At 53.0% G+C, this 27,743-nt stretch overlaps 1 protein-coding gene across 1 annotated transcript; it reads right to left on the bottom strand.

Annotated features, from left to right (window-relative positions):
* Window positions 1–434: 434 nt before the first annotated feature.
* On the bottom strand, window positions 435–24,164 carry TBC1D16 (TBC1 domain family member 16). Its single transcript, XM_078611007.1, has 13 exons — window positions 24,057–24,164; window positions 18,374–18,591; window positions 16,160–16,322; window positions 15,835–16,029; window positions 13,774–14,526; window positions 13,125–13,272; window positions 12,280–12,447; window positions 10,189–10,337; window positions 9,530–9,664; window positions 8,578–8,764; window positions 7,593–7,772; window positions 5,415–5,561; window positions 435–3,207 (listed from the first exon to the last, which is right to left on the bottom strand). Exons 2-13 carry the CDS (start codon window positions 18,537–18,539, stop codon window positions 3,010–3,012), a joined length of 2,589 nt encoding a protein of 862 aa, XP_078467133.1. The 5' UTR covers window positions 18,540–18,591; window positions 24,057–24,164; the 3' UTR covers window positions 435–3,009.
* Window positions 24,165–27,743: the final 3,579 nt, after the last annotated feature.

Below are 27,743 nucleotides of genomic sequence, written 5' to 3'. Positions count from 1 at the left end.
TATTATTTCCATTCTACGTGACTTTACCAAAAGAACCAAGAAGATGATTCCCAATTTTATTGGCCAATTTGGACCGTTAACGCCGCGGCACGTAACGGCTGGCTCCTCTTCTTCTACCGATGCCACAACGTGACCTTTGAAACGTCGACCGCGAAGCAGCCGGTGGCGCCCGGGAGCTTCGTTACCGCGGTATTTTGTCGGGGCCCGCCACGGGCAAACGCGGCGCCGCCGTTTCGGAAGCTTTGGTGGAGCCGGATTGCACCGTCGCTTCGCGGGACCGCGGGAGATGGCGATGGCTTGGGAAGGGACTCCAGCCAGCAGCGGATAGACCATGGCTGACGACGACGATCGACGCCGCTAGACGCGGTCGGAGGGAGCACGCGCGTGTCGCCAGCCCGCCGCTCGCATCTTCACGAACACCAGGCTCTCTCCGGCGGTATGCAGAGTTTTTTTATGTCATATTAAACACAGTACCGTGACAACAAAACATAACTCCCCCCCTCCCCCCCATCTAAAATCAATAACAAAGCTGAACGTTATAAAAACACAAGACCCACGAAATAAATATTTACAGACACAGCCATTCCCTGGTCGTCGCTGGGTCTGGGCAACTGAAGACCAAGAGACTCGAAAGACCCTGGGTTTCGAGCAATTCTGGATCTTGTCCATTTATACGGCCTGCCACAAAGACCCCCCAGAGAACCTCAACAGACTGTAGTAGGGGCAAGTGTTGTTGGCGAGCACCTACGAAGGCCGGCACGGCACGCGAAGGGGTGGGTGGGTCAGCACCACGCCCGGCCGCCTTGTGGCGATGTTTACACACCGTACCAGGTACTAATTTGAGGCCGAGCCGACCTAGGCGAGGCCCGGGACCGGTTCAGATAATCGCCGGGCTGTCACACACACGACAGGCAGACACATCGTGCGCACATACAGACATACGCTGAGGCAAGTGCTGTTAGCGAGCACCTATGAACGCTGCATAGCGCATGAGGTGGCGGGTATCTGGCACCACGCCCGGCCACCTTTGTCTCCCCGGTGCAAATATTTTACACATCGCACCAGATACTCATTTGAGGCCGAGTCGACCAAGGGGGGGGGGGGGGTGAGGAGGCCCAGGACCGGTTCGGATAACCGTCACCCGTGTTGGTGGTGGGCGTGAGCGGAAAATCGAACTCGGGTGTTAGCCGGTTTCGTAGCGCGGGCGCGCTAACCGCCGCACTACCGCTCACAGACAGGCACAAAACAGAAACGCAATCACACAGACAGGCACATCACACACACGCGTGCAAGCATGCACGCACGCACGCACGGACGGTCGAAAAGCTTTGAGGGCCAGCGGAGGAGACGATGCCTTGATCGCCGAGGGCGCTACTCCGTTAAATTCGCCTCTCATCCCTTTCGTCTCGCTCCCCCTCTTGACATCAACTCTGCAAATCCAACTCGGCAGTCGAAATTATGTCTTTGCTGTCGTCTCTCGCAGCAAGCGTTCGCATCGACCGAGCAGCGTCGTCCTATTTGGCTACGAAATAAGACCGTGAAAGCAGGCAACGGTATTCGCCAAATTCACTTCCTGAAATGCGAGGCTCCGCAAGGTTTCCCGGCACGTGGTGCGAAACGTCGGACGCCGCGCCCAACGCAGGAGAGATAAACAAAACTTTGGCGGCAGCGGAGACGCCCCGGCGCTCCAAGTCCTCCCTCTGCCAAGTAATTCACCCACCCACACGTCGTCATGTGAGGCGAGCAAAACGTAACGTCACCTTGAAGTCTAGGGTAATATAGATAAATATTGTCCGCTGTATAACGCTCGATAGCATCCTCGGGCTAATCATTACCTGCTGGGTAGCACAATATTAACGAGAACCTGGCACTGCAACTTGCAATGTCACCGGTAACTCCTCTAGAGAAACAGCGGTTCGACGGACGCAGGGGCAGTAGCTCCTCTCGGTGAGAAACTTGCGAAAACTACCGATAGTTTCAGCGTCCTCGCGCGACCGACGCGCACCCACTCGTTCCGTTGCGGAGGCGACGTCGGCGGCGGCACGGTTCTGGTTCCGCGGTGGAAAATCGGCCCGGAGCCTCCCGAGCCACGCTGGGCTGGCTCGGCATGGCTCGGCATGGCTCGGTCGTGGGTTGTAAAAGCGTACGTGGTGTTCTCGCCGTGCAGTGTGGACTATTTTAAAGCAGCGCACCTGGACCAGCGTGCACAGGTGCATCGTGGGTAGAGTTACCCACGATGCACCTCTTTGAGCAGCGTTCATTGCCGCCTGTCCTGGTTTTCTCCCCTCCGCCTCCGGTATTGCGACATATCCTTCTTCCCCTGATATGTTCCGGTTTAATTGGAGCTCAGAGGTGGGCAAGCATCGCTGAAGGCTCCCGCCCTCCTCCCCCACCACTTGATAGAATGGAGATTTGCAAGCCGAGTCATGTTGACCCTGACCCTTGGAGTGCGGAGGAGAGGGGCTGGTTGGGTGGGGGGTGGCGGCTTGCCCCAACCCCCGGCTCGGCGGGCAGATACACGACATCCGATTGGCCGTTTCCGCTCCTGTCGTGTTTTTGTACCGTTTGTTTGTTGTAACGTTCTGACCCGCCCCTACCGGACACGCGTGAGAAAGAGCTTTACAGCTCATCGGATTCCTCCAGTATAAATAAACATTCTGATTCCGAGTAGGATGGCACTTGATTTGACGCCAAAGTGACCTCTGTATGTGTATGTATGCGTGTTGAACTTCCTTCACGCCGCACGTAGCCAACCGTGCCGATCTATCCAGCCCTCGGGCACGAGCCCTCGATATACTGGTCAGGGAGTGGCACCGAGAGTGGCACAGGAGGTCAGGGAGTAGCATGGAGGTGGTCGCGTGGGGATGGGGAGGGATTAAGAGGGGGGGGGGGGGCAAGGGAAGGGGGGTCAGGGAGACAGCATGGCAGCGAGCAGGGAGAATAAAGGGACACGGGGGAGGTCACGGGAGGTCACGGGAGGGCACGTGGAAGGGGTGGGGGGGGGGTGTGTCACGGAGCGGGCTCGGCGGCCAGCGAGGGGGGCAGCCCCCCGTAGGGGCAGCCGTCGGCGTCGAGGTGGTCGCCCGTGCACTCGACGGCCGGCACGTAGCCCGAGTCCCACATCCCCGAGCCGCAGCGCACGCACAGCGAGTGCAGGCTGCACGGGATGCGGCGCAGCAGGCGGAAGCGGTACAGCAGGCCCCGCGCCTGCATGGGCCACAGGGAGAGAGGGTGGGTGGGTGGGAGAGTGGGTGAGTGGGTGGGCGACTGAGTGGATGAGTGAGTGGGTGAGTGAGTGGGCGAGTGAGTGGGCGAGTGAGTGGGCGAGTGAGTGGGTGAGTGAGTGGGCAAGTGGGTGGGTGAGTGGGTGGGCAAGTGGGTGGGAAAGTGAGTAGGTGAGTGGGAGAGTGGGAGGGAGAGTGGGTAGGTGAGTGGCTGGGTGAGTAGGTGAGTGGCTGGGCGGGTAGGTGAGTGGGTGAGTAGGTGAGTGAGTGGGTGATTGGGTGAGTGGGTGAGTAGGTGAGTGGGTGAGTAGGTGAGTGGGTGGGCGATTGGGTTAGTGGGTGAGAGAGCGAGTAGGCGAGTGGGAGAGTGAGGCGGTGAGTCAACCGTTTATTCTCACAACACGACGCGCGTCTCGTCAGCGACAGGATGCCTCGTGACACACACGGCCATCTTTGTCAACTCACTGCTGGACGAAGACCTCCCCACGCCGGGTGGGTCGTGGCGGTCATTTGTCCATACTTCACCACGCCGGTCAGTGCGGATTGGTGACGGTGGAGGGGGAGCAGAGATGCTGGAGCATCGACGTACAGAACCATGGAGTCTGCTGCCCTCTGCTGCCCTCTACAGAGCCCCACAGCCGCTTATGAACAACCTGGGATTTTTGCCACACAGCGTTGGTGTACGATGCTTTTTCGGCAATATTTTGCTGTCTTTTCTTGGATTTTCTGTTTGCACTTAGTCACATAGTCACATTAAGATGTTTTCTTGTTCATGTTTTTTGTTTGTTGCGGTTGCACCAGATTCAAGTGCCGAATGGCTCACAGGGCTACACCTAATAAATGAAACTGAAACCCGGCGTGATTGGTGGTCGCCCACCCAAGCGACTTCCCAGGCTCAACAACCCTGCGGTGGCGACGTGGTACAAGCGGTCGCGCGTTCGCCGCTTGTCGCGGAGGCTCGCGGTTCGAATCCGACGGGACCGCCCCGGTAAACACCGCCGGCTGTGTTAACCGCTACCATGCGCCGTTCTGCTTCACGTCGCGACAGACGCCAGAGGTCACAACCGGGTACCCGATACCCGTACCCTACCCAATACCTGGCTACCCGTACCCGGCCGGTACCCGTACCCGGCCGGGTACGGGTACCCGTTTGCGACCCTGGTGCGGCCGGGTACGGGTAGGCCGTGAGTCACTGGTGAGTAACCGTTTGTCACTCATTTCCCAACGTCTTGTCTCTTCTCACAATTCAAGTTCCTAGAATCAACCCACCCGCGCCTGCAACATGGCTTCATCCCAGAGGTCGCAATCGTGTACCCGTACCCGATACCCGGCCGGGTACGGGTAGCCGGGTATCGGGTAGGGTACGGGTATCAGGTACCCGTTTGCGACCCTGGTGCGGCCGGGTACGGGTACGGAATCAAAACCCGTTTGCGACCTCTGACGGACGTTCAAGACCCCGTGACGTAGCGAGCCGTCGTGCGACGGCGTCACGGTCCGCATTGTTGATGAGCACGCAAAATGACACCGCAAATTACTCCATTGGGATTTACACATCGCCCCCCGCCTCCCCTCCCGGGGGACGAATGTAAATATTTTCAAGGCTGGTGCCGAGTTCTCGTCTTGTGCCACGGAGGGACGGCTGCTAGCGGGGGGTGGTCTGCGAATGCTTTGAGATGAGGTGGGACGTTATTCTTTTCGACATATGGCGATGATAACGTAGGGGGGGGGGGGCACCGCAGGCGCTTGGGTCGTAGGCTGACGAAACTTGCGGCAACGGCGCACACAGAACCACCCTTGGTAGGGAGGTGAATAATATTTTTGTTAATTAAAAATGTACAATTAGAAACTACGGTCCCTTAACGACGTGACCACACCCAATCGGATTCCGTCCATCAACGCCTGGCGGCAGAATTATTATTAAACATTTTAATTGTTTCAATAACTTTTTGTGGTTTGTGCTTTTTGTTTTTGGCCCTCATATATAATGAATGTACAGTGTTGTGGGATGCTGTGGGCATGAATGACGCTACATAACATTCAAGTATTATTAATACTATTACATAGTGCTCAGCAGACCCAACAAATGGCTTCAGAGCGCCATGCAGAGAAAACATTTCTATAAACAAAAATTCTCGAATTTTTGTTTGGGAAGTGGGGGGGGCAAGGGGTGGAGGGGGGGCGCCCTCTGACCTTGATGAGTACGAGCTTCCCGCTCATGTGACCGGCGAGGTTGGTGAAGTGTAGCAGCATGGCGTCTGCGGAGAGCCCCCGCTGCACCACCACGCCCCCGTACGTGTCCATGATGGCCAGGCACACAAACAGGTGGAAGTAGTCCGTCTGGAGGAGCACAAAGACAAAGACCCCCCCGTGTAGCCTCAGCAGAGCGGTTGGGCCAAGCTCTGTATCGACGAGCTCCCGCGAACAAGGCTCTGCGCGGCAGGCACCGTGCCCGGCCGCCTTTGTCTCCCCAGTGCTCACGTTTTACGGACGCCGCACCGGGGTTACTCATTTAAGGGCCGAGTCAAACTCAGGGAGGCCCAGGACCGGTTCAGAAATTCGTGAGCGGGAATCAAACTCGTGTCGCCGTGTACTAACCGCTGCGCCGAGGCTCCCTTACCCACGATCCCGCCAGGGAACACATGCACACCCTGGAGTAGCAGCTCATCAGACCGACTGTTCAGTCTCGAGCGCTGTGTTCAACCACCACACTGTGAGAAACAACAACACACCCATTCGTCCATTCACTCACTCACCCACCCACACACTCACCTACTCACTCACCTATGCAAAGGGCATGCACGCACAACAATCACCACGCGTTCACCAACACACACAAAGCACGCGAGCGGGAATGTGCAAACACGCACAATGTACACGCACGCACGAAGAAATACAAAGACAAACGGCACAACAAAAACAAATATCTGCTATGGCCTTCACGGAAGGTTGGGGCAAATGCTGTTAGAGAGCACCTATAAAGGCCAACACGGCACAGAAGGGTGTGGGTGGCGAGCACCACGCCCAGCTGAGTCGACCTAGGGGAGGGCCAGGACCGATGTTTGGGCCGTGAACGGGAATCTAACTCGGGTCACCGGGTTCGTAGCGCAGTGCACTAACCACTACACCACCATAACAGCACAACACGTACACACGCAAACGCACATGGGCACAAGCGCAGTTCGTTTCGTGTTTGTACCATCAGTACACGAGTTCACGGAGCACACTCGGTCCACACAGACGGATGGAGATAATAAACTCAAATAAGATACAGAGGAAGGAACGATGTACGGCACACGCGTGGCATCGCTAGCGGAGGGTTTCCCCCCCCCCTCACCTCCCACCACCACTCACCTCCCGCTCAGCCAAGGTTCGCATGAAACGAGCAGAGAGAGAGAGAGCAGGCGTCAGATCGAGAGCACAGCAGCGGTGGCAGCGGTGGCAGCGGTGGCAGCGGTGGCAGCGGCGCGCGGTGGTCATGATCGAAGCTGATTGTGTTACCAGGCGAAAAGCTGAATGGACCAGGATGAGCCTCGCTGGCTAGAGTACAGCGGCGCTGAGGCCATCGGTCTGCCCGGAGGAGGGGGCGAAGATGGTTGCTGCAGTGTGAATCATAGCAAATCGAGGGATTTGCGGTGTGATTTTCCCATTTGGCAAATTTGCACACCGACGCCGGCACGCGTTGGCCCGCTCTTGCGAACGAGGTCACGCATCTTTAAAGTCCACCGTGAGTTGGAAGTAGACGGCGCGTGGCGGTATTATTTTCGTTATTGTCACACGTCGCAGTATTGACCAGGGCGGCCGCCGGATTCGGGTCGCGAGCCTCAACAACAGCAAGCAGCGAGCGCGCTGCCGATGGGCCACCGCGTGAGCATCGCCTCGCGCCAAGTCACTGCCACGGAGGGGGCCGTTGGCGCTGGTTATGACAGCGGCAGCGGCGGCGGCTGTTCACGTCGACGGCTGCTGTGGTAGCGATGGCTGTGGGGATGTTATCGGCAGCGTGCGTCGGCTTTATCAGTGCCATTGGTGACGGTGGTGGTTACGGTGGTGGTGCTGGCGGTGGAAATGGGGGCGGGATTGTTGGCGGCAGTGATGGTGGGGGTGGTGACGACGGTTGTGACAATGGTGTGGCGGTGGTGGTGGCGGCAGTGACAGTATTGGTGGTGGCGGTGGTGGTAATGGTGGTGGTAGTGGTAGTGACAGTAGTGGTGATGGTGGTGGTGGCGGTGACAGTATTGGTGGTGGTAGTGACAGTTTTGGTGGTGACGGTGGTTGTAACGGCAGTGGTTAGTGACAGCAGTGGTGGTGATGGTGGCGGTGACAATATTGGTTGGCGGTGTTGTCGCGGCAACTGATTGGCGCCACCCCCACCTGGTAGTGCGCCCAGCAGGCCTCCCACATGCGCAGCGCCTCGGACTCGCGGAACTCGCGCTTGAAGCAGAGCAGCACCCAGCGGTGGCAGAAGAGCATCTGCAGGCCGTCCTCCCCCAGCGACTGCAGGTGCTCAAAGAAGCGCGGCAGCATCAGACGCACCAGCTCGCGCAGGTACGTCTGGGGGACCGCAGGGAGGGAGGGGAGGGCAAGGTGACGGGGGGGGGGGGCCGTGGGACCGCCGGGCGCGTTAGCTTCGATACGCCGTTGGCCTTCGCGACAAATATTATTATTCCTTAATATTTTTTCGGTTCAGATCGTGTAACTGCGGCCACTCCTGCCGTCCTGATGCCCCAGGTCACAATGTATTGTAATCTAACATCACGTCCGTTACCCAACGCCAATACATTCAGTTCTAGGAATCACTCTTCCTGCCACCTCCTGCCATCATAGGGGGGTGCACGCCGATGGCTTCGCACCACCTGCTCAAGGCTCAAGACCGGAGGACATTTCAAAAGCTGGCGTTGCCTCCGAAACGTCGTGATTTTTATTTATTTTAATTTTACTTTTATTAATTTTAATTTTTTACCTACGTGACTTTACCGAAAAAACCTAAGAATATGAATCCTTGCAGTCACGAAAGCTTCAAATCTAGAATTTCACAATTCTGCCCGATGACGCCGGCTGTAACTACCAGCGGAACGGCCGTAACCCAACCGTTAAACGCGCGTGCGGATCGCTCTCCAAACGACGCGACCGGTGGTGCCGCATTTGTCCGTCGCGTCGTGACAACTTCAGCAATCGGCCGTGTCGGGCGGAGGAGGGCGCGCGTCACGCAAGTTTGTTTGCGCGGCGATCCGACAAACAAACAAATAAAAACGATCACGAGCCACCGTCACTGTTCGTCGGGTGCTTTCAACTTTTACTGAAACGCCTACGAAACAACCGACGGTAAACAAGAGAACCCCGGCCCGGCGCTCCGCACCAGCTGCGTCTCCATGTCCTCGTCGCGAGGGGAGCTGAAGAAGATCGTCTCCTGCATGAGGCCCACGAAGCACCAGAAGGAGTCGGCCTCGTCGCGCACCTCCGCCAGGATGGGCGCCAGCAGGTCCGACATGCCCTGCGTGTAGCCCACGTCTGGACGGTACACCGCGTAGTTCAGCAGGATCTGCCTGTGGCCACCAGCACAAAGACAAAGATCCCCCCGTGTAGCCTTTAACAGACCGCCGGGGCAAGTGCTGTGAGAGAGCAGCAATTAACACGAGCACAGGTGGCCAGCACCACACCCGACCGCCTTTGTCTCCCCAGTGGTGATGTTTACACACCGAATCAAGTACACATTTGAGGCTGAGTCGACCTAGGGGCGGCTCAGGACCGGTTCGGATATTCGTCACTGGTGTTGGTGGCCGTGAGCGGGAATCGAACCCGGGTTGCCGGGTTTGTAGCGCAGCGCGCTAACCGTTACACTACCGCCAGCACACGCACACACCCACACACACACTGAGACAGAGGCACAGGTCCCCTGTACAGACTACACGGACTGTCGTGGCAAGGGCTGTTAGCGCGAGGGGGTGGTGTGGTTGCCCGTTCAGTAAGGAAGATGTCCCTCACCCCTGCTCTAAGGAGGTGTGGCTAAGAGGTGTGGCTAACGGTGATTGTGTGTCTGTGGGTTGTTTGGCTGATGCTGGTATAGGTGATAGTGGTGGTGTGGGGTGATCGTGGTGTTCTGGCTAGGGGTGGTGTGGCTGACCGTGGTGTGGCTGCCTGTATTGTGACTGACAGTGGTGCTAGATATGGCGTGGCTGTAGGTGGTGCGGCTCGGGGTGGTGTTGTTGACGGTGGTGTGGTTGTGAATTGTGTGGCTGGAATGCAGTGTGGTTGGCGGTGGTGTGCCTGTGGCTAGTCTGGCTTGTTGGTGGTGTGGCCGAGGTTGGGACCTCATGATCTCCACGTTGGGGTTGTCCTCCCCCTGGTAGAAGGGGTGGGAGCGGTCGGTACGGACTACGTCGCGGTCCACCGTGTACTGCACCTCCCGCCAGAAGCGCTCCTGATCCTCCTGAGACATGCCCAGCCTGGCACACGGGGATAGGCGGGGACACGTGGGGACACGTGGAGACACGCGGGGACACGTGGGGACACACGGAGACACGCGGGGGCACAGGGGCATGCACGGGGACACCAGCAAAGGACTCATGCACGAAGTTATGTGGACACCAACGCTGGCACACACCAATACACACAGGTACACGTGCGAGCTGTCGTGGGGATGTTCAGGCATGCACAGGTACAGGGGAGGCCCAGGAACGTTTTCAGGAGTGACTAAAAAAACTGTTGGGGCAAGTGCTCTTATTGAGCACTTATGAAGGCTGGCACGGCACACGAGGGGGTGGTTTGCCAGCACCACGCCTTTGCCTCCCTAGCGGCGATGTCTACACACCATACCAGGTACTCATTTGAGGCTGAATGCGACTTAGGGGAGGCCCAGGACCGGTTTCAGATAATCGTCACCCGTGTCGGCCGTGAGCGGGAAACGCTAACCGCTGAGCTGCCGCTCCCCACCACACACACACACAGCGTACCGTGCGTGCGTGCGTACCGTGCGAGCTGCACGTCGGCGTACTCGCGGCGCTTGTGCTGGCGGAGCTGCTCGCGCTCGTGGCTCGTGGAGCGGAAGGAGTAGTACTTGAGCAGGAAGGGCCACACCTCGCCGCGCACCTCTGTGGCTACGCCGGCAAAGAAGATCGACTGGGGAGGACAGGAGGAGGAGCATGACGAGGAGAATGAGGAGCGTGGGGGACCGGTCACGTCGCTTGCTTCACCGTGGCCAACGCGACCATTGTGAGCCAGCAGTAACGCTGGTGCCTTCACAGCGAGAAGAGTCTGGGTTCGATTCTGAATTGGGTGCATTTCTGTGTGGAGTTTGTCTGTTCTCCCCCCACTCTCCCCCCCCGCCCCGTTCTGCCGAATGTGAGTGAGCCTGTGCGCGAGTGTGTTTGCGAGTGGAGTTTGTGTGTTCTCCTCCTGTTCTGCAGAGTGAGCGTGTGTGTGCGCGAGTGTGCTTGCGAGTGTGTGAGCGTGCGGAGTTTGTATTCTCTCCCCTTGTTCTGCAAGGGTTTTCCTCCGGATTTCTCCTCCCAAAGCTAAAATCAAACCACGCACAATGTAACTGGTATTGGCCAAAACATCCCAATGCCGAAAAATCCCCTGCAAAATACGCAATTGGGATCGCACACATCAACAGCAGCAGCAGTAGCAACATCGCCACTCAAGTGCGAAAACTCGTCAGTGGATTATCAACAGTAACATTCTGAAAAAGTCGTGAGACTCGGTAAGACTTTCCTGGGTGAGTAAGCAAGTGCTATAAAGAATGACAATTCCATGGCTCGCCCGCCTAACTAACCAATATATGTTTGCGTAATTCTAGATTTGAAGCTTTCGTGACTGCAAGGATTCATATTCTTAGGTTTTTTCAGTAAAGTCACGTAGGTAAAAATTAATAAAAGTAAAATATAAAATTAAAAAAATCACGACGTTTTGGAGGCAACACAAGCTTCCGTCTTCAGGTGGGACCTCACAGCACGATAGCTGCATCAAGTGAGAGAAATTCCAAGAAACAGTATATATACAAATACTGTTTCTTGGAAGCTTGTGTTGCCTCTGAAACGTCGTGATTTTTATTTTATTTTACTTTTATTAATTTAATTTTTTTACCTACGTGACTTTACCGAAAAAATCTAAGAATATATGTTTGCGTGTTTGCCATTCGTGCCGTTGTTGGAGCGCAGGGCATTCCGAAGCATGGGGTGACAATTGCTGCTGCTGCTGCTGCTGCCGTGCTCCCAAAGGAGTAACTTGCAGTGACGCCCCTCCTACTAAACTACAAACCATTAAACTACGTTCTATTTACCAGGTGATTAAAAGCGACTGAGGTGTCGCTTTTAATTTTTTTCAGAAGCGATCTGCTCACAAATGATAGCTCAACGAAGTGGCTTACCATCACGTGGCGGAAAATTTAGAGCAGCGGCCAAATCATCCACGCACAAATATACAGCAGCAGGCGTCGTCAGGGTCGGGATCGAACCCACGACCTCCCGCATACCAGGCGAGGGAGACAACATCTCGGAACCACCGCGTCACTTCAACGAATCTGTCCGCCACGGGACGTGACGCCGGCCGCACAACGCGGTGGCTTCGATACGCCGTCGGCCTTCGTGACAAATATTATTATTCGTTATTACTTTTTTCCGTTCAGATCGTGTAACTGCGGCCACTCCTGCCAGCCTAATGCCCCAGGTCACAATGCATTGTAATCTAACATCACGGCCGTCACCTAACGCCAATACATTCAGCTCTAGGAATCACTCTTCCTGCCAACTCCTGCCACCCTAGGGGGTGCACGCCGATGGCTTCACACCATCTGCTCAAGGCCCAAGACCGGAGAGGACATTTCACAATCCTGCCCGATGACGCCGGCTGTAACTACCAGCGGAACGGCCGTAACCCAACCGTTAAACACGCGTGCGGATCGCTCTCCAAACGACGCGACCGGTGGTGCCGCATTTGTCCGTCGCGTCGTGCCAACTTCAGCAATCGGCCGTGTCACCCGCACTACGCCCGGCGCGGCGCAGGTCCTTGACGTCCCCCCAGCTCGGCGGAGCGCGACGTGCGGCGCGAGCCGTGCCCGCACCTTGCGGATCTTGTAGTCCTCCTCGACGCGGCCGTCGGCCGTGAGGTGCTCGAGCCACGAGCAGCGGCTCAGCTGGCGGTAGCAGCCCTCCTCCGGGTGCGCCCCCCCCTCCACGCCCCCCACAGGCTCATTCACGCAGAAGTGCAGGTAGGAGCGGCTGTCGCTCACCTGCGCGCGCACCGGGCGGTGTCGACAGCGGAGACATTTACAAGTGGCCGTGACGTGTACACACACACACAATGGCAAAGATATCCCCCGGATTAGCCCAGAATAGACTGCTGGGGCAATTGCTGTTAGCGAGCGCCTATGATGGCTGGCGTAGTACACAAAGTGGTGGGATGGGCAGCACCACGCCCTGCCGCCTTTGTCTCCCCGGTGCTGATGTTTACAACACACTGCACCAGGTACCTAGGGGAGCGGTGGTGCAGTGTGGTGCTGCGGGCGGTAGTGCAGTGGTTTGTCCGGCAGCTGGTATGGTGGTTTTTGTGGTGCGGTGGCGTAGTGCAGTGCTGCAGTGGTCGGGGTGTTGGTTCGCGTGGCAGTTGGTGCGGTGGTTGGTGCGGTGGTGAGGCTGGTGTGGTGGTTGGTGCCGTGGTAGGTGTGATTGGTCTGGTGGTTGGTGCGGTGATTAGTGTGGTGGTAGGTGTAGTGGTAGGTGTGGCTGGTGTGGTGGTTGGTGCAGTGGTAGGTGTGGTTGATGTGGTGGTAGGTGTTGTTGGTGCAGTGGTAGGTGTGGTTGATGTGGTGGTAGGTGTTGTTGGTGTGGTGGTAGGTGTGGTTGGTGCGGTGGTTGGTGTAGTTGGTGCGGTGGTAGGTGTGGCTGGTGCGATGCTGCCGCGTCTTGCCTGGTGTGTGGGCGAGGCGAGGGTGCAGCACTTCCATCGCTGGAAGACGTCGGCCAGGCGGTCGAGTCCTCCGCAGTGAAAGTGGAAAACCTTGTACTGACTCTCTCGGCTCGCGATCACAAAGTGCCCACTCGAGCCGCCCTCCTCGCTGGGCAGTGGCACGCGGGGATCGGTGGCACACGGGGATCGGTGGCACACAGAGGCGGGGTCACAACGGGACGATCTATTGACCCTCCCGAATCGCAATCATAGTCGTCTCCACGAGAGCTGCCCTGCTAGCTGAGTTAGTGTCAAATGGGGACCAGTCCATTGGCATGTGGGGATAAGTGTCAGACTGGGAGTCATGTCACGTGGGGAAAGTGTCACATGGAGACCAATGGGGCCCATTCTCACAGCACACAAGGGCGTGGGTGGCCAACACCATGCCTGGCCGCCTTTGTCTCCCCAGCGCTGATGTTAACACAACGCTTCGGGCACTCATTTAAGGCCGAGCGACTTCCTGTCCGCTTGCCGATTCATCTATCAGTTTCCAAACCTGTGCCAATAACGGGTTTTCTCGCCACCTGCAAAGCCTAAAAAATCATGATAACAGGGTTTTCCCAATTTGTGTGAAGTGCTACAAGCCCGGCGACGTGAGTGAGCCCCTCACCTGAAAAACAGCCGCAGCGACCTCATGTGACCGAGGTCGACGCTGAACACCCCGTCCACCTGCTCCAGCGTTGACAGCTTTAGCCGCTCGTCCCAGCTCATCTCCCCGGGGCCCCCCTCAACTCCCCACCGAGCCCCCCAGCCGGGGTCCGTTTCCCAGGGGGCCCTGGGGGACACCTCCTCCTCCTCCTCCCCGCCGGCCACACCGCCCCCTTCGCCCCGCCCATCGTCCCCCCGCTCAGATGGCCGCCCCCTGTCCTCGTCGCACACCAGTAACGGAGGCACCCATTGGCTGCCGTCCTCCGCGATGGTGGCCAACGGGGTTGCCTTGTTATTGTTGCCATTGCTGTCCTTGCTGTCGCCGCGGGTAATGGGGAAGAGGTTGCCCTCCGATTGGCCGTTGGTAGGGCTCGGGAGGAAGCTGGGCTCCGATTGGCCGTTGCCGGGGCTCGGGAGGAAGATGGGCTCTGATAGACTATTGCCGGGGGTGCTCAGTTGAATGGTCACATCTGATTGGCCGTTGCCAGGGCTCGGGAGCAGGCCGGGCTCCGACTGGCTATCGCCAGGGGTGCTCAGCTGAATGGCCATGCCCGATTGGTTGGTGTCGGTGCTGGGTGGGCAGGAGAAGGAAGAGGCGGCGCTGGGCTGGACCAAGTCGGAGGAATTCTGGGAAGAGGTTGCCGTGGAGCTGGTTTCCTTGGAAACCGGGGACCCGTTGCATCCGGCAGACGAGACCGAGGTCAAAAGGCAATCGCTGAGAGACGGAAAAATCACACACGACCAGACTCGATTACTTTCTTTGCAATTTTACCTCCAAAACAACGTCCAAGGGGGTTCATCGCGGCTGCGTCAGAAACGCGGCGCTGGCACCGCCAGGCAGTGCCAGCTCCGCTCTCGGCGCTGTGACCTCGAAGCCACACGGGCGCCGCGACCCCAAACACCACTCTTAAACAGAACACAAACTCACGGCACGCCGCACCCTTCACAAATTAATCGAACCTCTCCTCCCTCTGCTCATTTCTCTTCCATCATCTCTTTCCCAAAGTTCTGCCGGCTCCGCTGCTGCACGTGGCCGCTGCCCCTAACCCAGCACTGAAGTGGAGGCAGCAGCAGCAGCGATGGGTTGGCGGATCACCGCACAGATGGGCTGCGAAACTCCCTTCTACCCGTGGGTGGGCTCGCCAGGAGAAGGCGGTAGAGCGAGTGAACTGATCGCAATTTATCTTCTTGGTTCTTTCGGTAAAGTCACATAGAAGGGAAATAATAAAATAATAAAATTCAAACATAATAACATAATATAATAAATTATATTAAATGAAAACATAATAAAATAATATAATAAATAATATTATTAGTTTATAATGTTGTATTTTTTATTATTTCCCTTCTACGTGACTTTACCGAGAGAACCAAGAAGATGAATCCCTGCAGTCACGAAAGCTTTAAATCGAAATTTGATCGCAATTTGTTTCCAACTGCCTTGCCCCCCCCCGTCACGCAAGGTGTGGGGATTTCTCCACGTGGTCCGGTTTCCTCGCACACGGATCGTAGTAAACACTCACTCACTGGCTAAAAACATCTGAAAATAAAACTCCCAATGCAGGACCCTCGTGAAATTCATAGGTGATTCATAGGTATGTATTATTATGATAACCGGTCCCAATTCAATAGACGTGTCAACTCTTATTATATTGCACCTCCAATAGTGCTGTTTGTTCCTGGCCAATTGGTATTGGTGGTAATTAGGTTGAAGTTGCTCAGCAACCGTGGTTTTCGAAAATATATTAAATCCACTGCTGGATGAATGCCTCCCCGTGCCGGGTCGGAGGAGACTTCCCCACACTGCTGGACATCTGTAAAAAAAGAGCTTCACAACTCATCGGATTCCTCCAGGAGAAATAAAGATTCTGAATAAAGATTCTGAACCTGGGTTCCAGACACCACGCGCCACTGATATCAACCATGCCCGGGAATCAAGAAAAAGAAAAAAGTTCAGCGCTAAAACGTGAAGACGGTTCTGTAGTGTGATGCGCTGGATAAAGATGCACGATGCGCGACGCACCCATGCGGCCCGGGGCGACTCGCTCCGCACGCCTCCGCTACGGAGGGGGGGTCCTGGCCGTGGGGGGCGTGGGCCCCGTGAGCGGGGGGCCGCTCCAGCGAGCCCCCCGGCAGCGACAGCGAGGAGGAGAGGCGGTCGGGCCGCACGGGGCCGTGCGTTGGACTGCACTCCCCGACCGTGTGTCGCCTCTTGTTGCTGTCGCACACAAACAAAGACAAAGATTCTCCCGTGTAGCCTTTCACCAGCGTCGGAGCGGCGCACGAGGTGGGTAGCCGGCACGATGCTCGGCCGCCTTTGTCTCTCCCCTCCCCCACCCCCTCCTCACCTGGTGAGCGTGGCAGACCCCCGTCTCACGGGCGAGCTCTCGGGGGTGACGTAGCGAAGCGCCTCCTCGTCCTCGCGCTCGATGCGAGCGTTGGGGACCCAGGTGAGCAGCAGGGAGCCCCCTCCGCCCCCCCAGCCCTCGTCAAACTCCACGCACAGGTAGCCTACGCGGGGAGGGCGGGATGGGGGGGGGGGCAGCAGTCAAGCACACGCACGCACGCGCACGGTGCGTGTACCGTTTTGTTCCGCACCAAGTCAAACTTTTCGCTCCGCTTGCCAGGGAGCTTCTTCAGGGGGCCGAACTGAATTCGGAAGAAGCTCCCGGGCACTCGAATTGAAACGTCGGACTTCGCGGAGATCATCTCGTGCGCAGGAACTAAAGGTCGCCATTGCATCGTGGGATGGAAGAGGCTCTGGGAGGTCTTCATCCAGTAGTGGATAAATCACGTGCGATGATGACGATGATTGATGGTTTGCGAGAGTGAAGCAAGGGCGCTGCTATGTTGTGCCAGGCCCTGTGAACCTGCCCAGCCCTGTAACAGGTAAATTAAAATGACAACAGAAGTTCTGGGAAGAAACAGGTAATACAACACCTGTGATTATTTTATTTTTATTTACCTTCTGTTTACCCGAACTTTATACCTCGGGGCGTGGAGCGCCGTGCTATGAACCCGGCGACCCGAGTTTCATTTCTGGCCATGATTGACATTAGTGGAAAATATTTGAACTGGCCCTGGGCATCCCCTAGGTTGATTCAGCCTCAAAAGAGTACCGTACTTGGTGGGGTGTGTAAACATCGCCACTCGGGAGACAAAGGACGGACGGGGGCGGTGCTGGCCACCCACCCCCTCGTGTGCCGTGCCGGCCTTCATAGGTGCTACTCGCTAACAGCACTTGCCCCATCATTCTGTTAAGGCTACACGGTGGATCCTTGCATTTGTCTTTTGCACAGTTGGCAGGAGGGAATCCAGGTGGTGTATCTGCCAGTCGTCCCTAACCCATAACACCTGGGTGTGTCCTGTTATCTCCTGCCAGCAGCGAGCCACTTAGTCGCGATTGGCGGCTGTTATTGTTGCTGTTATAGTGAAACCACACAGACCCGGGTATGTCAGCATGCTTCCATTGTGTGCACGTGCATGAATGAATATGTACGTACACCGTGTGCGTGTAATGGCACGCTACTCGGTAGAGTAACTTGTGTGTGTAAGCATGTGCGTGCGTCTACATATCTATTGTATGCATGTGCGCGGTTACAACCCACTTGGGTAATATAGCTCGCGTTACGCGTGTGTGGTACGTCTGCATGTATGCACGTGTTTGCACGTGTGTTCACACACACACACACCTGGGTAGTGCATCTCTCCCCTTACTTGTGCGTCAAAGAAAAAGATCTCGCGTATAACTTCAAACATGACTTATTGAGGCAAGTGCTGTTAGCGAGCACCTATGAAGGCCGGCACGGCACACAATGGGCTGTGTGGCCAGCACCACACCCTTTGTCTCCCGAGTGGCCATGTTTAGACACCACACCAGGTTTTCATTTGGAGGTGAGTTGACCGAGGAAAGACCCAGGACCAATTGAGGTAATCGTCACTAGTGTTTGTGGTTGCGAGCGAGAATCAAACTCGGGTCACAGTGCGCTAACCACCGCACCACCGCTCACCACACGTGCGTGCAACAACAACAACCGCCGTTCACCAATGGCGGTGACGTCATCGCGGTGCTTGTGTCATGCGAGGTCAACTTTGAAGCCACGTCAAGTGTCCAAGGCCCGTTGGCAGGAGGTCACGGAACAGACCCAGGTGCCCTGAATTGACTGAAATGACTGGCAGAAGCACCAACTGTGCTCTGTGCTCCCTACTAGGCAAGCTTTCTGCTTTATAGCCACCCAGCGTTCTGCAAGGACAAAGATCCCCGTATAGCCTTAACAGACTGTAGGAGAAAGTGCTACTAGCAAGCCCCTAAGAAGGCTGGCTTGGCATACAAGGGGGTGAGTTTCCAGCACCACACCCGGTCGCCTTTGTCTCCCGAGTTGGGATGTTTAAACACCGCACCAGGTCGACCTAGTGAAGGCCCAGGACCTGTTCAGATAATCGTCACCGGTGTCGGCCGAGAGCGGGAAACGAAGCCGCGTCACCAAGATTCGTAGAGCCGCGAACCACTGCGCTACCGCTAACCGCTGCGCTACCGCAAACACGCGGGCACGCTCTCTCACCGGGGTAGTGCAGCTCCTGGCCGGCATGCACGCCCTCCGTGGGGTGGACGCAGACATTGTTCTTGGAGAAGACGATCTCCCCGCCGCGTGCTCCGCGCGCCGCCGCTGTTGCTCGCTGCGGCGACAGCAGCTCCGACGCGTGGCGGAAAATACGCCCCAGCGACATGGCCACCGTCACCGTGGCAGCGGCATTGCCGCCCGCGGCAACCGGCGGGGCGCTGCGGGAGGTCATGTCGGGGGGGGGAGGAAGGTCGGGTTAGAGGTCAGCGGGTCCACCGGTCAAGTAAATTGCCCGCGACGACACCAACGATCGTTCTGTACGATAAGGACATGGGTCCTTGCCGATAGACATCTGGCGGTTTGGCAGCTCTGGTTGAAGCGAGCCGTGCCCGACTGCTGACGAGACTCCGAATGTCGAAACTGCTCCAGAGTTTTATCGAACCGCCGCTGCTAGAAAACAATTACGAGGACAGTCAACGTGGGACAGAGGTTGAGTCATCGACTTAATTACTTTGCTTACCTATGTTCTCCACTTCATTGGCACGAAATTATGATTCTATTTAAATGCCGTCGACTACGTTTGGTGTTGGTTAAAGTGGAATTAAGTACCAACAAAAAAACACAAAAAATACAGTGCGCAGAGGATCGTGGAGAGAGAAAGAGAGACGTGCTTGCAATTGCTTCTTTGACCTTTCTGTATCCCCGGGCCGTTGTCAGTCGGTCAGTCAGTTTATTTCGGGTAATAATGACATCATAATTATTACTTCAAGGTGTACAGCACACAGGAGAGGCTCACTCTCGTACAGAGAGGACGACTCGGAGGCGACAGAAATAGGAGCCACGGACGAGTGGGAAGGCGGCAGCAGCCTCGCGGTGAGCCGGTGCCAAATTCTCCCCCACCCTAAGCTCTGCAGTCCTCTACATATCGAGGTTTTTCACCGGCCAATTAATCAGTGCTTGCATGCGGGAGGAAACCGTAGCACCCGGAGAAAACCCACACGTGCGAGGGGGGAGACACTCTATCCCGCAGAGACGGTACACACGGAGTCCACATGTTTAGCTGAACCGCCTTCCACAGGAAGGGAGTTGCACAACGTTTTGTTGCGGCGATCCACCAACTCCCGCTGCTGCCTCCACAGCGCAAGATTACAGGCAGGAGCCACATGCTGCACAGCCACCACCATCAGCCACCACCACCGCTACCAACCCGGCCAAGGCCCATTGAGCTAAACTGCTGTCTTTCAATGGCGACCCGTCAACCCTCAATTTTTTAAATCCTTTATATTAAGTTCACTTGCTTGCTTGCTTGCGCGCTTACGACCGTGCACATCTTTCGGTCGTTTTTTAACCCACTTCCCGTGATCCAATCGAGCTGACATTTTGCACACAGACTCGTTGTGCGTGACAATTTATTTTCGTGAAAAAAAATTTCCCAAATTTTCCACTTTTTAGGAAAAAAAAATTTCACTAACACAATCATATATTTTTCCTAAACACAGAAAATTATTCAAGAAAACAACAAAAAATGTACAATATAAACAATCATGCAAAAACTGAAAACCTTATAACCCTTATATACGACTTTCCTTATATTTAATTTAAAATACCAATGTGATAAAAATGAAACTCTTACTCAAGAAAAACAGAAATTAATAATAAAATAAAACCGATTCCACGCATATAAAGGATTTATAGTGAAAAACTTTGTTTTTACGGGTTAATTTTTCTTTAGCTCAAACTTAGTGCCTCCTCTTTTCACCGTGCCCCCCATTGTGTGGGTCATGGGCGTCGGCTGAAACTTTCCCTGGGCGAGTCCCGTGGGGCCATCGTGGTGAGGCTCTCGCCCAGACTGGTTTTACCGGTTTGTTTCCCCCTCCCCACAGTCTCGGGCACCCCTTGAAGTTTAAGTTTAAATCGTCCGGCAGACAGCTGGCATTATGAGTTCTACTCCTCTTTGCACTGTCTGCAGACACTGTATATACTATATACCGACCGACAGTACCACATAACACATTGGCGATGCATGCTGCTGCGTTGGCAGCGGTGCACAAGCACAAATAACAAAAACATGTCACATTCATCAGTGACATTGTGGACATGAAATATATATATATATTTCAGGCGATGTTTTGGAAAATGGCCCTTCTTCAGAGCACATGAGGGAGGCCAGAGAGTTGGAGGCTGAATTGTACACCACGGGGCCCTCATTATTAATTTCAAGAATGTTTAAAGATGAACAGTCTTAAATTTCACCCCCCCCCCAACTTCGGCATCACAGTATCTCACCAAAGCTCTCAGATGTAATTGGCATGAATTCTACAGGAGACCTCGCTGCTTATCTCTACACAAGTACTCATGGGGCTATTTTCATCAAAAAAATACGGACCATTTTAAGATCCTCATATCACTGCAAAGACACTTTTAAAGTGGAAAATCCCCCTCCGCCCCACCTCGACTCAAGACAAAAATGATGTCCAGCTCATCTTCTGTTTACAGCCCTGAGACAATGATAAAAGATACTCTTTGGTTCTTTCGGTAAAGTAACGTATAAAGATAAAATTATAAATTAAATAATAGCATACTATTAATTTATTATTTTATCTTTATACGTGACTTTACCGAAAGAACCAAAGAGTAATTCCTGAAGTCACGAAAGCTCCAAATTAAGAATGATAGAAGATGTCCACGTTCCGATGACAGGGACGAGATCATCCGCAGAACCACTGTTGACTTCCTTACAAAGTGTTAGGAATCATTTTATCGACCCCCAGAGGGATGATGATGATGATGGTGGGCTCAGTCGTCCCCCCACAAGCAGAATTTGAACGCGCAACCTTGCAATGACTGCTCACTCTACCCGCTGAGCCACCTTACCGGATGCATCTCTGTAAATATTATTCACCGAGCTTAAATATTTGGCCCGATTTCTTACATGATCTGGTAACTGCCTCGACAAAAACTACACTGGTCAACACACTTTTTCTGGCATAAGGTATTACAACGATTTTACGGTAATTTTGGGGTGCTGATTCCAAATCTGGAATCAGTTTTTGTCTATCACATCAGGGTTTTGAGATATCAAATATTGCATTTTCAATAAAAACTGCAGAAGAAAAATATTAAATAAACGTGGATATCTACATAAAATGATATTATAAACACACTATCCTAAAAACACAGCACTATATTTTAACACTAAAGCTATCGGCAAACAAAATATTGTCTCGAGGTGGGAAGCTCAGGTTGGGTTGGCATGGAACGAACCCCGTGATTTTCTCCGTCCACTGCTGAATGAATTATCCCGCCACACCATGCACGTGCTAACCGTAGGGATTGTTTGACTATGCTTCACCATGCCGGCCAATGTAGGCCGGTGAAAGTAGACGGGTCAAATATCACCGACTACTGATTTGAATTTAAAGGATGCTGGCTTAAAGGTCCCGGCATCTCTAAGTACCTTCTTTGATGACATCCCATCTCAAGCATTACAATCATGCCCAGCTGTAATTGTATTATTCAGTTGTGGCCAACCGTGTTAATCGCACCTCCGATTAGCACGGTTGGCTACGTACAATGCGAAAGAAGTTCAACATACAGGGAATCCTCTACTTACGGACATTCGACTTACGAACTTTCAGAGATACAAACAAACCCGTCCTATGTCCAGTTGCCTGTTCGGATCGAGAGTCGTAAGTTCAACCGCTGCACAATAGATGGCGGTGGTTGTTCGGTGTCAAGCACAGGCTTGTTTTAAGTCTCAGGACCCAAACTCTGAAAGGTTTAGAAAGGTGTCGGCTATTGCCTCTTACAAGTTGATTTATGGAGAAGAAGAAGAGAGCAACTGTGCAGACATCTCTTGGTAAGTTTTTCAAGAGAGAAGAGAGGAAACAGAAGCACCTAAGGGAATAATCATCTACATCTGCAGAACACGAAGAACCAGTGGCATCTAGATCTATAGGAGATTATAAACGTTTAAAGGCTTCCCCCGTGTTTAGTGTACATGCCGTAAAACATGTTTGGAATGGACAGGAGTAAAGTTGAACTTACGAACAAATCGACTCACGAACTGACCTCTGTAACCTAACCCGTTCGTAAGTATAGGAGTCCCTGTACATACATACAATCTTTTAACTCGGGTTGCCGGGTTCGCAGTGCAGCGCGCTATCCACATCGCCACCACTCCACTCTATGCTGGTGACGTGCCCCAGCGGTGACGCCTTCGCCACTCGTTGAAGAGGATCGCGGTTCGGCTCCAGAGGCCGCCCCGATTAATACTGCGTTGCGTCTACCGTGTAAAATCACTGCAGAGGACGTTACAGATCCGGTGACGTCACTCACAAGCGAAAGCCATTGCACTTGAGTCGTGGTCCAAATTTGAAATATTACCCACATTATTATTCCCTGACCACACTAAATTTGAAATATTCCCCGCATATTACTCGTTTTTTAATATAGACGGTGGCAATCATCGCCTGCATGCCTCCCCCCAAAAAAACTTGGCAAGAACCTCCTGAAAAAAAGTCATGAGACACAGGGTTGGCTTTCTTGTGTAAACAGGCGTAATAATAGACTTTAAAAAATATTAGATGCAGAGGTAATCGTCATCATCGGCCATGATAAATCCGCTGCTGGATGAAGGCCCGGCTAAGCCGTTGTCATTTCTCAACAGCGTTTTGATTTAACAAGTCACAGAGCGCACGGATCCACGACACTGGACTCACGACCTCTTTTCAGAGTCTCTGAATAAAGGGAGACGTGGGTTTAATGAAGTATAAACTCGAGAACGGGAATGAGACACGCTTTCGGATGTCACCTGGTGAATGCTGCCTTCAGGTGACCAGATGTCCCCTCACCTGACCAATTGCTCCATCACACGAGCAAATCCCTGCTCACCTCGTCCCACCTGAGACCACGTGGTTAATCACGTGGCCACGTGTCTTCTCACCTGCTCACCTCGTCCCACCTGAGACCACGTGGTTAATCACGTGGCCACGTGTCTTCTCACCTGCTCACCTCGTCCCACCTGAGACCACGTGGTTAATCACGTGGCCACGTGTCTTCTCACCTGCTCACCTAGTCTCCTTAGCTGACGTGTCTCATAGGAGCATCTGTCAGCTGACCTGACCACGTGTCTCCTCACCTGCTCACCTCGTCCCACCTGAGACCACGTGTTCTCCTCACCTCGTCTCCTTATCTGATCACCCGTCTACTCACCTGAGCACGTAACTCCTCAGCTGACCACGTGTCCTCCTCACCTCACAATTGTCTATACTTCACCTTTATAGACCGAAAATGACGGCGATTATATTACGATTACTTAAGGCACAGCTGTACAACACAGCACAGCACACTCAATGAACAGCTAAACGCGCGTTTAACAGCAACAACATCAACGACCCACAACATCAATCGGGCAATTCAAGTGACACGGAACCACTCACCCACAGCAACGTGCATCACCATCATCAACTCAAGCGGCAGTAGCTACGATCACATTACACGGCAGGGGCAGGCAAGGCAGGCAGGCAGGCAGGGCAAACACGCTCGCCCCGTGCCTCGCCAACCAATACAGCTTTCTATCTCTTTTCGACACACATTCATCAATGACAACAACAACAAAAAAGTAACCTTTTTGTTAACAAAAATCGTCACAATGCGTCGATAAGTAAATAAAGATACATACGGCTACAGACGAAACCGCCCGGCCGCTCGCTGTCCGGTGTTGGGGGTATACGTGGCCACGGGTTCTTACGGCGGTTGCGAGGGTGGGTGGGTGGCAGCGAAACGCGTTTTTGTTTACCTCGGCGAGGATTGACCCCCGCCAGCCGCCGTAGAAGCGCCGCGTCACTGCCCCGCCCCCGCCTTTTCCTTCCCTCCCCCATGCCTATCCGCTCTAGGAAATACGGTGCGAGCGCGCGATTGGATATCGTAGCTTTGATAAGTGCGCCCGGGGATTGACGTCATTGAGTGGGCGTGGTGCGGCTGGTGTGTGACGTCACACTGGTTTGGTGGGGGGAGGGTGTAGACAGACACGTGTGGGTGGGCGATATTGATTGTTGTAGAATCTTAATTTAGACTGCAGAGGTAGGAATCCGATGAGCTATGAAGCTCTTTGTCACAGATGTCCGTACGGTAGGGGCGCGGGAGTCAGCGAGTTACATCAACAATTAAAAAGCATAAAAAGTGCAACATCCAGAACAACACCGGTGTGTGCTGTACTGTTTACGTGATAAACCTTACTAGTTGGCTGTGTCGGGTGGTGGCGGGTTTAACGACACATTTATATTTTCGCGAACTAACCCAAACACATCTTATGGATAGAGAAAAGGGTAAGCTAGTCACTAAAAGTAAATAATTTTTTTTTTCTAGATTTAAAGCTTTCGTGACTGCAAGGATTCATACTCTTAAGTAAACAGAACATTTTAAGTAAATTTAGCTGTGACGGTCCCACCTGATGACGGAGACTTGTGTTGCCTCGGAAACGTCGTGATTTATTATTTGATTTCTATTATTATTTATATTATTTGTATTATTCATTTTTACCTACGCGACTTTACCGAAAAAACCTAAGAGAATTAATTTTTTATTTGTCAACACCAAATGTAAGCTTGGAGCAAGGCAGCAAATTTCACACTTAACTTCAAATTTAGCAACCTTTGGAGATCGTAATCAACCAGGTTATGCGTTAACTGTGCGTTAGCCGACTCTCTGTGTTGCATTACATTACAATTCCAAAATATTTGCTAAATTTAGTTTTATCAGACTATTTCTCTCTCTACAATTTACTATTCGATCTTCTTTCCCTCGGTCGCTTCGGGGTGGATTCATTGACATGCTAATTTCTCTGCTTCAGCAGTTGCCCCAGCAGACCCACCTCTCTCTCTCTGCCACCCCCCACCCTCTCTCTCTCTCTATTTAAGGCCTCGACACAGAGGCATTGGGTCTCTGTGTGTCTATGTTGTGTGTCTCTCTCTCTGCTTGTGTGTCTCCGTGTCTGTGCTTTGTCTCTCTCTCAAATTTAGTTGTACCTGATGACGGTTGCTTGTGTTGCAATCGAAACGCCGTACTCTATTATTTAATTTATTTTCTTTCTACGTGACTTTACCGAAAGAACCAAAGAGTAACAACAAAGACAGTCCCAGGACCACACCAAGACACTGCAATTACAATGCACATTAAAACTGAACTATATCGATACACGGGCAAGGTTCAAAGTTACACAGAAATTGAAACGTGAGAATTTTATTTTTTCATATTTTTCTTATCTTATTGTTTCCCTTCTACGTGACTTTACCGAAAGAACCAAGAATATGAAATTAATCTTTCAATTTAAAGCTTTCGTGACTGCAGGGATTCATATTCTTGATTCTTTCGGTAAAGTTACATAGAAGGGAAATAATAAAATAAATATAAACCGCTAGTTGCTGTCCGTGGTGCTAACGTTAAGAAAAACCCGCCACTGTTTTCAAATTTTCTTGCTGTGGTTTTCACACCTGATGATGGTTGCTTGTGTTGCAATCGAAACGTCGTGAGAATGATATTGTTTATTTTTATTATTTTATTATTTCCCTTCTACGTGACTTTACCGAAAGAACCAAGAATATGAAATTGATCAATGAGTGATTGTATAATAATTTACATTTATTTGTAAGGCGCATTGCACTGTCTCAATGCGCCTTGTAAGATTAAGGACAGGGCAAGAGGGGAGAGCTAAATAGAATAAACGAACTTAAGAAAAAGTGTTTTTAGACGCGACTTAAAAGTATCCACATTGTCGGTGAAACGAATTTCCACCGTTTCGATTTAAAGCTTTCGTGACTGCAGGGATTCATCTTCTTGGTTCTTTCGGTAAAATCACGTAGAATGGAAATAATAAAATAGACAGACCTGGTTTTCACCTGAGGACGGCTGCTTGCGTTGTGGCCGAAACGTCGTGAGAATTATTTTATTATGTTTTATTTGTATTACTTTATTATTTCCATTCTACGTGACTTTACCGAAAGAACCAAGAAGATGAATTTCCACCGGTCGGGAATTCCACAACCAAGGCGCAAATGCAGCACATATTTCCGTTTGCTGCGTTGGTGGACAAACAACATTAACCAACATGACACGCTCGCCACGTGCGTCGTTCCTCGAAATCTCTTTGCTACTCGAGTATCTGCGACGTCAGAATGTATCCGCTGCCAGAAACTTAGAACTTTATTTCGCCTACAAAGGGGCCGTCCATAAATGACGTCACGCGATTTTGGACGATTTTGGACCCCCCCCCCCTCGTCACACGGCGTCACAAAAAGTCAGACCCCCCCTCAAAGCTCTGCCCCCCCCAAAAAAATAAAACATGCTTCAAATCGCTTTAAACTATTGTCATTGTAGTGCGTATTTAATGTGGCGCTGCACTCTGATGTAGGAGAAATCATTTATTAAAAAGTAAATTTAATTGAGTAGAACGTGTTGTCTATATTTATTTAAAGTTGCGCATTTTGATGTGACGTCACATTTCTCAAACCACCCCCCCTCGTCGCACATCGTCACAAATGTCTGACCCCCCCCCTAGGTGCGTGACGTCATTTATGGACGGCCCCAAAGCTCTTCCGCGAGTCATTCCTGTCAAACGGCTGGGCGTTTCTGACCTGCGTGAAAACACAATCAATCGATCGAGTTAACAGCACCGTGGCATTAAAATAAAAAAATATATATATAACAGCCGACGTTTTGTACAACGATCCTCCTGCACGGATGTTGCTCGGTCAATGGCCAGGGTCAACGGCGGCGTGGTGTATTCCGCAAATATGCCCGACTGTGAGGGCGGGCACAAGCCGGCGTGAGTAGGTTAAACGTTGAGTTTTATAAGGGCACCACGGGGTGACCATCCCCTCCCCACCCAGCCCCACCCCTCCCACCCCCCACCCAGCCCCACCCTCCCCACCCAGCCCCTCCCTCCCACCCTCCCCACCCAGCCGCTCCCCACCCTCCCCTCCCCACCCAGCGCCTCCCTGCACGACGGACGGACACAATATTTTTTTGTGGGCTGGTGCAACCAGTGGGTTCCTACCGGTATACATCTCTCTGCTGAAGCCCTCTCGTGGCAAGCAGCCCTTATTTAATCGTTTAGCTCCTGAGCATATTGCCCATCAGATTATGATTAAACGCACTTGCAAGCTTAATTGGACTACAAAATACAACCCACTTTCACTTAGCAACCTCCCTTTAAATTTCGATTTAAAGCTTTCGTGACTGCAGGGATTCATCTTCTTGGTTCTTTCGGCAAAGTCACGTAGAAGGGAAATAATAAAATAATAAAAATTAAAACATAATAAAATAATTCTCACGACGTTTCGGCCACAACGCAAGCAGCCGTACGCAGGTG

Source organism: Lampetra planeri, chromosome 35 (assembly GCF_965212315.1).
Source record: "Lampetra planeri chromosome 35, kcLamPlan1.2.h2, whole genome shotgun sequence".
In the NCBI taxonomy this organism is placed as follows: domain Eukaryota; kingdom Metazoa; phylum Chordata; class Hyperoartia; order Petromyzontiformes; family Petromyzontidae; genus Lampetra; species Lampetra planeri.
Note: the sequence above shows the minus strand (reverse complement) of the source record. Positions and strands in the feature narration are given on the sequence as shown.